The 12,328-nt window shown below is 32.0% G+C and overlaps 1 protein-coding gene across 1 annotated transcript; it reads right to left on the minus strand.

Annotated features, from left to right (window-relative positions):
* Positions 1-5,870: 5,870 nt before the first annotated feature.
* On the minus strand, positions 5,871-7,021 carry LOC111888236 (uncharacterized). The gene is made up of 2 exons (XM_023884366.1): positions 6,118-7,021; positions 5,871-6,016 (listed from the first exon to the last, which is right to left on the minus strand). The coding sequence occupies exons 1-2, from the start codon at positions 7,019-7,021 to the stop codon at positions 5,871-5,873; spliced, it is 1,050 nt and encodes a 349-aa protein (XP_023740134.1).
* Between the last annotated feature and the right edge of the window lie 5,307 nt (positions 7,022-12,328).

The raw sequence follows: 12,328 nt of genomic DNA on the forward strand, positions 1-12,328 counted from the left end.
AAATAAAGGAAATAAAAAATAAAATTTTTATTTTAGAAAAGGAAAAACCTTCTACTTTTAAAAACAAAAATATAGAAATTAATAACGAAGAAGAAAATAAAATTGAAAATGTAACTATTGGTAAACTTATAAATAATCAAGTTTCTCAAAAATGGAACACTCAAATTACTTTAGTCAAGGATAATTTTAAAATCAACTTAACTGCTTTAATTGATAGTGGTGTTGATATGAATTGTATTCAAGAAGGAATTTTTACACAATTTTATGAAAAAACTACATCTAGACTTACTGGTGCCGGAGGTATAAAATTAATTGTAAATTATAAAGTTTCTGATGTTCATATTTGTAATGACCAAGATTACTGTTATAAAACTCACCTAATTTTAGTAAAAGATCTCTCTTCTCCTTTAATTCTAGGAACGCCTTTCATTACAAAACTATATCCTTTTATGGTTCATGATGATGGTATAAGAACCAATGTCTTTAGAAAGGAAATTATATTTAAATTTTGTGAACCTCCTCTATATTCAACGATTAATGTCCTTAATTATAAAACGCAACAAGCCAAATATCTTATTAACGAAATAAATAATGTTCGAATAACTAATCAATTAAATGATAATAATATTCAAAATAAAATAATAGGTTTAAAATTAAAATTTGAAAAAAATGTTTGTTCTAATATTCCTAATGCCTTTTGGAATAGAAAGCAACATATTGTAAAACTACCATATATAAAAATTTTTAATGAAAAGGATATTCCTTCAAAATCTAGAGCCATTCACATGAATAATGAATTAGAAAGTCATTGTAAAAATGAAATTCAGGATTTAATAAATAAAAAACTCATAAGACCTAAATCACCATGGTCTTATTCAGCATTTTATGTCATGAATGCCGCAGAATTAGAAAGAGGATCACCAAGATTAGTTATCAATTATAAACCTTTAAACAAAGTTTTAGAATGGATTCGTTATCCTATTCCTAATAAACGAAATTTGCTAAAAAAGCTTTATGATTCAAAAATATTTTCAAAGTTTGATATGAAATCAGGATTTTGGCAAATACAACTTCATGAAGAAGATAAATACAAAACTGGTTTTAATGTTCCCTTTGGGCATTTTGAATGGAATGTAATGCCTTTTGGATTAAAAAATGCTCCTTCTGAATTCCAAAATATTATGAATGATATCATAACTCCTATAAGTAGTTTTGCTATTGCTTATATTGACGATGTCCTAATTTTTTCAAAATCAATTGATCAACATTTTAAACATTTAAATCAATTTCATGACTTAATTTATCAAAATGGTTTAGTTGTCTCTGCAGCAAAAATGCATTTATTTAAAAATGAAATTCGTTTTTTAGGACATGATATTGTCAAAAACACTATTAGACCTATTACAAGAAGCTTGCAATTTTCTACTAAATTTCCTGATGAAATTAAAGATAAAAAGCAACTTCAAAGATTTTTCGGATGCTTAAATTATATCCATGATTTTTTCAAAGATTTAGGGATCATATGTAAACCACTTTATAATCGATTAAAAGACAATCCTGAACCATGGACTCAAAAACATACAGATATAATTAGATATATAAAACAAAAGGTCCCTACTTTGCCATGTTTAAATTTACCTCATCCCGATGCCAAAATCATAGTTGAAACCGATGCTAGTGATATTGGATTCGGAGGAATTTTAAAACAAAAATTTGTTAACTCAACTGAAGAGCAATTGGTTCGATATTACTCTGGTGCATGGAATGATACACAGAAAAACTATTCAACTGTCAAAAAGGAAATTTTAAACATTGTTTTATGTATTAAGAAATTTGAAGATGATTTATTTATGAAAAGTTTTTTATTAAGAATAGATTGTCAATATGTAAAAACTATTTTGAAAAAAGACGTAAAAAATATTATTTCCAAGCAAATTTTTGCTCGTTGGCAAGCCCTCTTAGGTAACTTTGATTTCGAAATAGAATTTATAAAGGGAGAAAATAATTCGCTTCCTGACTTTCTTTCTCGAGAATTTTTGCAGGGAAAATGAGTTCGTCGTCCTCTTCCAAACATGATGACAAGAAGCCAGTCTCTCAAAATCTTGTTCCAGTCTCTCAAAAGCTAGTTCCATTTCAAAATCAAAATCGTTTTTCTCCTTTAACTCCTACTTCTAAGAATTCACAACTTTATTCTAATATCCTTCAGTCAAAGCTTGTTACTCCAAAAGTTACTTCAACCGACACAATAAGCCCTTTTGCAAAACCTATAACTCCTCAAACTCAAAAATCTATTACTCCTAGCCCTTCTACAAAAACTCCTTATGTTCTTAATCCAAATTTCCTAAGAGTTCAAATTCTTGAAGATTTTCAAATCCATAAGTTACACCAAGGTTTTCATGTTTTCACAAATCATCTCTTTGGACAAGGGAAAACCTTTTATGTTGATTCGTATAAAACCTGAGAATATTATCAAGCTATTCTGCAAGAATCTGGTTCAGTCAATTTTGTTCATCGTTCTAATTCTAAAGAGGGAAACATTGATTTTAGCAAAGCTCATATTATCAAAATCATTTCTCTAGAAAGTTGGGTTCCAAACCTTCACTCTGAAAAACCTCTTATAAGTTATGCTGCTTATCCCAGATTTTCTTACTATGATTATCAAGACGCCTGGACTAAGGCATTCTTTATTCGGAATTATTCACATTCATGGTTTATCTTCTTTGATTTGAACTTCAATTGTGAATATCCAAGATGGTTTATCAATTGGTACAAATATATGGGTATTCTTCCAAATTGTTTGCCAAAAGAAATTTACGCTGGATATCTCAAATTTAAGAATTGTTTATTCAACAAATTCCAGAATTTGAATACATGTTACAATTCACCATGATATTTAAAGTTCCATGGATAATGTCTTGGACTTTTCATTATCAAGAAGCAAAGGATTCCTCTCCTCCTTGGCTTAATCGCCAATTTCGCTCAAAATGGTGGGATAAAATGAAGATTTCTCAAGCCAGTGAACAAGCAGTAATTAAATATTATCAAGAAATATATATTCAAAAACCAGAAGTTGAAGCCACTTTTATCAACAGTCTTCCCAAAAGTGATGTAGATTTAATTGCAAGAATTAAAGATACTGCTACCTCTTCCCCTGAAGAACTTCAAAAATTACTTCAAGAAATTCGCCAAACTCCATTAGTTTCTGACGATTCTCCAAAATCTATAAAGAATGATTTATTTGAAGACGCTCAAGACCCTTTTGATGATCCTTATGAAGAATAAGAAATCATTATCCATAAATTTGATGTAATACTTTAAATGTGGGATATTTCGTTTCTTCTATTATCAAAATTTCGTTTTTCAAATACGTATGCATGTATACTATGTAGGTATTCATGTATTTATGTATAAACAATTTTTGTCAAAATTATTATCAAATCTATGATCAATGATGATATGAAGACAAAAAACTTTAGAAGATGTTTTATAATGGCTTGCTTTATCAAAAGAAGATGGTCATTGATTACAAACGACAATTGTTTCAAAAGATGAATGACAACCACTTTCAAGGACAACCACTTACAAGTAATTATTTCTATTGATTGGCCATGGGTTCTTACGGTGAAAAATATCACTAGATGATTTCAAGACTTTGAAGACTCCAAGATGATTATAGATAGAGACTATCCTTTAGTTGAAGACACAAGAAAAAATTCATTCTCTAAAAAATGTTCATCTCATGTCTAAAAAATCTCCAAGAGTCTCTCTTTCTACTAGTAGATGTTCAAAGTCTTTAGATTTTCAAATAATTCTTTCTCCAGAAGTATGTACTGATTGTAATTCAAGCCTAATTCAAGAAGGTATTATCTAAAATATTTTATCATTGTGTTGCTTTTATTTCTCTATGATAATTTCATTTCGAGTTATTCTAACTATTAATTCTACAAGATTTGAAGTTTTTGTTAAAATAGTACTCGTTTTTAATAATCAAATTAATCAAATTCATGCTTAAATCATTTAATTATGTCTAACAAAATCTTGATGAATTGTATTCCTAATAGAAATATTCTTTTAAAAATACAGCAAATCCAAGAATCTATAAATAACTCTGAGCAAAATCTTAAAGATTCTTATAAAACTACTAATCAAGGTACAAAATTAAACAATAATCATATTCATGATGTTAGACGGTTCATAAGAGCAAGTATAAAAATTCGTTACAAGATGATACGTTATCTAAAAACAAAACTATTTGTTTTCTAATTGATAATTATCTCTAATATTTATTATTATCTCTAATCTCTAATTGATATTTTCGTCGAGAAAAATGAAGGGGTTGTTCACAAGTGTTTTTCTTTTTGAGTGATCAAAAATAGATACATGGTTGTGATAAAATGTGGTGTATTGGAAAATGTTTGTATGGGCTTCTGCTATATCTATTTGATGTCACATATTTCTTAACAAATTCTATTACTTTCTAGCTATTTGAGAGTTGAGTCAAAGTTGTTCTCTAGTTAATGTAATAATAATAATTCTTTTGAGCTATTTAAGCTTTCGATTGAATTTGACTATAATATAATAAGATATATGTGAATTCTAAAATTTAAGGATGTCAAAAAGTCTCGTAGGACCATCATATGATATAAGTGGGTATTTGTATTAAAAAATCGGGCTCGAAGCGGGAGGAAAGGTTAACCTCCGTTTTAATTTTAGGAGCAATGGTGGGGGTGGTTAGTCTCGTTCTGAACCCTCAATTGGGGGCTTTGTTAATATATTGTATATATTAATTATATAAATATAATAAATAATAGCATGATTTTAAGCTGTCAAAATTTAGCAAAACATAATGTTTTTAAGTTGTTAGTGTAATATTTTTAACATGTCATTACATTTTTGTTTACTACAAAAATGTTTCCTGTGGTATGTACTTTTTCTAGGTTTTAGTCAAAATCCTAACGTCTTTAGCTTCATGGTCCTTTTGGCAGGGGTGGAAAACGAAAAGTTATACCGGGGGGCCGAAACTAAATTTTTAAAAGCACTAACAAAATTTATTCGATTCAACATCATAAAATATAAAAAAAATTAATATAAAATATTCTAACATCGCTCATTAAAGTGGAATTCGTCGATTTAAAGTCTTGCACGATCGTCTCTAAAGTAATCTTTTCTGCAAGCTCCCTTTTGAAGTATAAAACCAACGAGTCGTTCAAAAATTCATCTTGCATTTTATTTTGTAGTCTTGTTTTAACAAGACTCGTTGCTGAAAATGATCTCTCAGTTGTAGTTGTGGAAACCGGAAGAGTGAGTATAAGGCTAACTACTCGATAAATAAGATAAAAATTGGTTGCTCTTCTAGTCTTTATCAACCATTGACACAATTCTAAAATAAATATCAATTGTTTATATTCTTCACGTTGAACGACGTCCACCTCGTAATGTTGGAGTTGCATCTTCAAAAGATTTATCTCGGTTTCATTGAAATCTTCAGGATAAAACTTTTCTACTAATTGACATACATCACCACTTCGAAAAGGTTCATTAGAACTTTTAGGATCTAAAGTTGTTGAAAGATGGAGTAACTCCATCGAGCTATCATTGAACCGATGATCTAATTCCATTAACTGATAGTTAATTGCTTCGATGAAAATATCTACTCGATAATGATGTTCAAGTGTATAATCGATATGCTCATTATGAGCTCGAGCCCCTTTACTAAAGTAAGAAGAAGACAAATCAGGGATATCGATGTTGTGTTCAAGACAAAATGACTTAACATGAGCGAGAAAACTATCCCATCTTTCATCTTTCATTTTTTGTAATAGCAATTTGGTGGATGCAACTAGCCTCAATGCATTCAATATATCTTGAGATTATCTTTGTAAAGCTTGGCAAAGTAAATCTGTGATCTCCATTATTTCTTTCTCGAGATCTAGAACAAAAATGAATTCAAATGTAGTAATAGTCTCATATGCTGAATCTGCATCTCCTTTGATCGAACCAATGTCATCCTCAATAACTTTAAGTAAAACCTCACAAATTGGACTAAACATTTTTATTAAGCTTGAAACCGATTTCAAGTGAGAACCTCATGTGGTATCCCAGCCCGTTGTAATGTACCAATCTGATTGAGGCCTCTACCAGTCTCTAACTCACCAATAGATTTAAAATATGCCATTTGTTTGGCTTGTGCATCTCTTAGTTGGTCGGAACGCTTGGAAGAAGCACCAACGACGTTGATAACAAAAGATAATTTAGTAAAAAACTTTTGCACCACAATAACTCCTTCTGAAGCAACCATTAATGCTAATTGCAATTGATGAGCAAAACAATGAACATAATATGCAAATGGACAATCCTTTGAAATCAATGCTTGTAAACCTTTGAAATGACCTCGCATATTGCTTGCACCGTCATACCCTTGGCCACGAATCGACTTAAAATCAAGATTGTTATGTGTCAATAGAAAATATATTCTATCCTTCAAAGTTTGTGATGTAGAGTCGGGAACATGAACAAGTCCAAAGAAACGCTCCATAATAGCGCCATCTTTATTTACGAGTCTCAAAACAATAGACATTTGTTCTCTGTTAGACTCGTCACGTGCTTCATCAACAAGTAAACAAAATTTTCCACCATCAATCTCCTCACAAATCATCCGTCTCACCCTATTAGAAATAAGGTTTAAAATCTCCTTTTGAATTGTTGGTGATGTATATGATGCATGTTTAGGAGCAGTACAAAACAATTCTTTCATCTCATTGTTAAAAGAACAAATTGCCTCCAACATTTCAAGGAAATTTCCTTTGTTAATGGAATCTGGTCTTTCATTATGACCTCTAAATGCAATTGCTTGAAAGGCACACCAACGGACTGCATAAATAATAGCTTTTAATCTCAATTTATTCTTCTTACGATCTTCATCGGTAAATTTCTCAAACGTATTTCGTATATTTTGAGTCTCATTTAACAAATCACCGTATGATTTTTGTGCAACATTGTGAGATGTACACTCAGTTCCCATATGCTGCAAAAAAACGCATTTTTCCCACCTACTTTCTTCCAATTTTGAAATCCATCTATAGTAAATGCCCGTTGGCCATAGTATCCCATTCCAGAAGGGTTGTTAAAAAGGAAACATGGAAAACAAAATGCAGCATCTAAACTCTGTGAATATTCAAGCCATGGAAATTGCTTGAACCAAGAACCTTGAAAGCTACGTTTATGGTCTTCTGGTCCAGATTTTGGATATGCAGAAAGTATTGGTTGAAAGGGACCAAGATTCATATAAGCTCGTCGAACTGTATCTCGTTGATTGATTGGATAATCGTAAATTTGGATACATAAACTAGGATCTCGTTCTAGTGTATTAAGATCAACATCATTCATTTCAAGACAAGGTTTTTTGGGTTGAGTTGCGCCCACAAGATCACTATCATTAAGAGTATTTGCATCTATAACATTTGGGGTGGCTCTACCGGTACTTGAGAAGAACTTTCATGTTTTCTTTTAAAAAATCCATCAAGTGTTGCTTGTTTTTCATTTTGACTTACTCTACATGGCATAATTAATAAATAGTTAACAAGTAACTACAAAATTAATAATATCAAAAATAATAGTTAACATATTATTATTATTATAAACAAATAATCGGACTTTGTTCTAAAAGTTTCCACTAAACAAACAAAACTTATTCTAAGGTTTTATCAAAAAAACAAATGATAGATAATAGTATTATACAATTAAAAATTATATCCTTTTAATTTGACAGCTAATAGGATTAAACAATTCAAAAATATAACACTTTTAAAATTGACAGCTAGTACCCTCTCCATTCTCCAATTAAGTTTCAACCATTAACATATTATATAGAGAGAGAAATATAAACATCGTCATGATATTATAGAGAGAGAAAGAAAAAAGGAGACTGGAGAGAGAACCAAGAAGTTTACAAGGGGATAGCTGATTAGAGAGATTGAAGAGTCGCACCATCTGGTCGGAGATCGATCTATCGATGGCCAAGACACAGAAGTCAGAAAGGGCGTATGGTAAGCACTCCGGCGGCGGCAGTGGCGGCTACGGTAGCGATTTGTGGTCGGAAACACAGAAGATATCAACGCAATGTTGGTCGGAGTAACAAAAATCAGCAAGGGCGGTGTCGATCGGAGACCCAATGGGTACGTTTTCCGGCAGTGGGTTTTTTCCCGTGCTAACTCAGGTGGTGGATTTTTGGGTGACTCCAGCGGATAAGCACTCGGTGTGATTTCCAGCAGAAGCAAATTTGATGATCTCTTATGTTGTGAATAATTTGGATGTTAAATTTGTTGTTTGATTTTCTTTTATAGAGTTTTAGTTTCCTAAAATCAGTATCCTAGTTTTATTAGAATTGTTATTGATTTTTGTCAACAAACTTCTGGCTTCTCCGCTTCTGTTGGAACTGATTTACGTGCGTAATAATCGAACATAACCAATTTGTTGATTATTTAATATTCATAGTTAATTACTTTTTTAAATAATTTTTTTAATTACAGAGTAACCTTACTATACATAATACATCGCAGGGGCTATGACGTTAGCAAACTGATAAATCTATTATATATATATATATATATATATATATATATATATATATATATATATATATATTAGAATGCCAAAAATCAGAGGGGGGGCCATGCCCCCTGGCCCTCTCTTAGCTCCGCCATTGCCTTTTGGCCATGTTTTTATGTGAAAATGGTCCCCCATCTTAACTCTCATTAAGTTGTTACTGTTAACCCCCTAATGTGCCTCCCATGTGAGAGTATATTCGTCTTTACACCTTTTAGGGACCATTTTTGTAGATGAAAAAAATTATATTCCCTTTAAATATGTTCCTCGCCATTGTGACCTTCCCGAAACATCTTTCTTCTTCCCTTTCTACCTCTTGAGCTCTTACAATAACAATTGTGGTTTGCTTTTGTGGAAAGCTTGCAGTGGTGAAAACATCATGGACCTTACTTAATCTCGGATAGAGATTTTATGCTTGTCCTATGAACGATTCTATTTGTGTGTTTATTGGGTGGCTTGACCTGCCAATGTGTGCTAGGGCTAAAGCCAACATACCTGGTCCGCTAAGAAATTTGAATAAAGTGCAAGAATGGTGCAATTGATTGGTTAGCAAGAACATCTTGGTGACAAATTGCAATGCATTGAAGGATAAATCTTTGAAGCTGAAAATCTATCTATTTGTAAGTTGGTTTATGTTTGTGATTGTTATGTTTGGTATTTGGTCTGTGTAGAGGTTATAGTTAGATAAATAGGGGTGTTGGGGGGTTAATAAGTGATCAAGGGTATTAGTGTAAAAATGAGGTTTTTGTTGTAAGTTGATTGATCATGTTTGTTATGAATTATGTTGTTAATGATATAAATGGTATGTTGTTATGAATTATGATTTGATTATGTTATTATGAATTATGCTTTTAATGATATATATGGTATGTAAGTATAGAAATGTGACAAAATAAGCACATCAATAGAACCAAAAGTACATACCAAAATATGTATCAACGTATGAACAAAATGTACCAAAATAAGCACATTAATAAAACCAAGAGCACGTTACCAAAATATGCATCAAAGTATGACCAAAATGTACCAAAATAAGCACATCAATAAAGCCAAAAGCACAGTACCAAAACATCATGGACCTTACCAAAAGTACATGTGTATAAAAATTTGACCAAAATGCACATTTCATTAACCACATCGGTAGAACCATAAATACATTACCAAAATAAGCATAAATGTGTAATTACACCATACATAATCACATCATTACAACCAAAATACAATAAAAGTGTCATTGCACCATATATAAAAGTCAACCATAAAAGTGTCATCCATCCCTTTGTCTGTCTTCCCATTAAACACTTCACACATGTTTGAAATCAACACATCATAAACTGCTCTTCCCGTTGTACATGACAATAGCATAAAATTAATACAATTAATGGAAATGGAAGTATATAATTACCATATTTACCATATTTACCTAAAAATGACTTTTTGCCTAGTGTATAGGAGGAATCTACTTCAACCACTCACATACCTCCCTATTATAGTAGCCAAACTCCCTCATCAAATGGTCAAATTTAGGAATGGTGGTTGTTGATGCACATTACCATAAAATGCTCCCTATAGTCAATTTTGTTTCCACCTCTTTCTCATATTGTCATGAATATGTTTGAGACAACACATGTGCTCATCATTGGGAAACAATCGAGCAATTGCAGGCATTAAACCCTACATGAATCAAAAGTCAATAACTAGAATTAAAAACATACATTGAAAATAAGCAATTGTATAAGTATGCCTTACCTTTTTCCTGTTAGTTATGAACGTAAAATTTGATTTTGTTCCAAGCTCTAAGTTATCCCTAAGGTTTTCTAAAAACCACTTCCAGCTACTTGTTTTTCCAGACTCAACAGTTGCATATGCCAAGGGGTAAATGCCATTATTGGAATCCAAACATATTGTTGAACGAACCTAACTAGGGGAAGAGCCTTTCATGAAGGCATTATCCAAACCTAATGAATCCCTAATTCATGCCTTGAAACCTTTTTTTAGTGGACCCAAGCAAACATACATCCTTCTAAATTTCCAAGCAGGAGAAGCATGGTTAGGTTGAGAACATACATTTATCTTCACTATGGTGTCTGGGTTGGTAGTTTGAAGTTCAAGAACATAGTCCCTCAATAATTCATATTGTTTTGTGTAGTCACTAGTAACATGTTTTCTTTCCAAGCCTTTTGTGTAGTCCTTCCTTTAATTCTTTTTTACTTTTAAATTTCTGACCAACAATGAAAGATACCTTGTGTATTTCCCCAAGGTTGCACCTTTTTTCTTTTCCCAAATTTTTGATAAGAGCTCTTCTTTGTCTGTCTTGGTTTGATCCTTCATCCAAAGAATCTTACTCCTCATTGTTTCATTGTTTATCACTCCCATGTCTTTAGGTTCATTACCAACATAAACATCATTAATACATGTTCCTCCTTCCATACTCTGGTGAGAAAACATCAATTTTACCAACTCTACCCCTTCAATACTCTTGTGAGAAAACATCAATTTTACTCCTAAAAAGTATCAAATACATGTACTCACCAATATGCTCATCATTAACATGGTTCATATTTCCCAACGAAGATTCAACATGAACTTCAGTCTCTTGGACATCATCTTCAGGTAATTCCTCAATCACAACTTTAACTTTTGCATTTGAAGACATAAAGTAAGTCACTAAATTTGTCTTCCCATGTTCTGTGTAAATCTCAATCAACTTGTTATGTGGAATATATTTAGATAGATTGATAACATCTTGATCATTCCTTAAAGCTCTAAGACTAAATTGAAAGTCACCATTGGGTATCTTAAAATGGTAGTATATCACGGGAGAGTTTGAGACATTGACTTCATTCATTCCTGGGTCTGGGTAACCAAGTTCAAGCATTATGACATCAATTTCATGTACAGAGAACTCATTTATGTCCACATAATCAACATAACCAACTTCACCTGTAATGTATTGTATATCAGGTAATTTAATAAACTTCCCATAATGGTGTAGCTTAATACTGTGACAACCTGAAATTTCTATCTTGTATAACATTTCAACTCAATCAAAGTCAGACTTGTTTTTCCTATCTTTTAGCACTGTTTAGAGTCTGTTTGAGTGTTCTAAGCCTATTACATCCAAGGAATGAGTGATAAGAAGTGTCTGTTGAAGTTCAAAACCAACAAACAAGCCATAAACCCCTTCATGAGGACTTTATGGCCAGGACACATGAGTTTACGGCCGTAAACTCATGGTGGCCGTAAACTCTTGGCTATATATGTGATACTTGGTCATTTTTCAACACTTTACCACTTCTAACTCAAGAACTCGGTTTTGCTCTCAACTATCATCAAGTTCTTCACTTAAATCTTCAAAAATATAAATGTTTCAATCCCTTGATTAGTGATACATCTTCTTAACTAGCATAACCCATTAATTTCATCCATTAACATCATCTTTTGGGTTAGATTTTCAAGAAACACCAAGAACACACACTAGTGTTTTGGGCTGAAATCAACCTTTTTAGCTTCTATATTGTAAGTATCACTTCCCTATACTCGATATCTAGTTGAAACACATGTTAAGCACCTTGAAAACGTCCATTTCCCCAAGAACAATAGGTGTTTACGGCCAAGAGCATCTCCCTTGGCCGTAAACCCTAGTTAGAGGTGCATATGAACCATAAATCCTTCCTAAGGCTTGGTCTTGAGTCTAGAACACTTCCTTGTGGTTTGTAAGACC

Source organism: Lactuca sativa, chromosome 9 (genome assembly GCF_002870075.4).
Source record: "Lactuca sativa cultivar Salinas chromosome 9, Lsat_Salinas_v11, whole genome shotgun sequence".
NCBI classification, from domain to species: Eukaryota; Viridiplantae; Streptophyta; class Magnoliopsida; order Asterales; family Asteraceae; genus Lactuca; species Lactuca sativa.

What these genes read in the sequence shown, in the direction of transcription:
- LOC111888236 (XM_023884366.1), bottom strand. Translation starts at nt 7,021, where the DNA reads ATGGGAACTGAGTGTACATCTCACAATGTTGCACAAAAATCATACGGT. An exon ending in TAGAGGCCTCAATCAGATTG is followed by an intron (nt 6,017 to 6,117) that starts GTACATTACAAC and finishes TTTTACTTAAAG; the next exon opens with TTATTGAGGATGACATTGGT.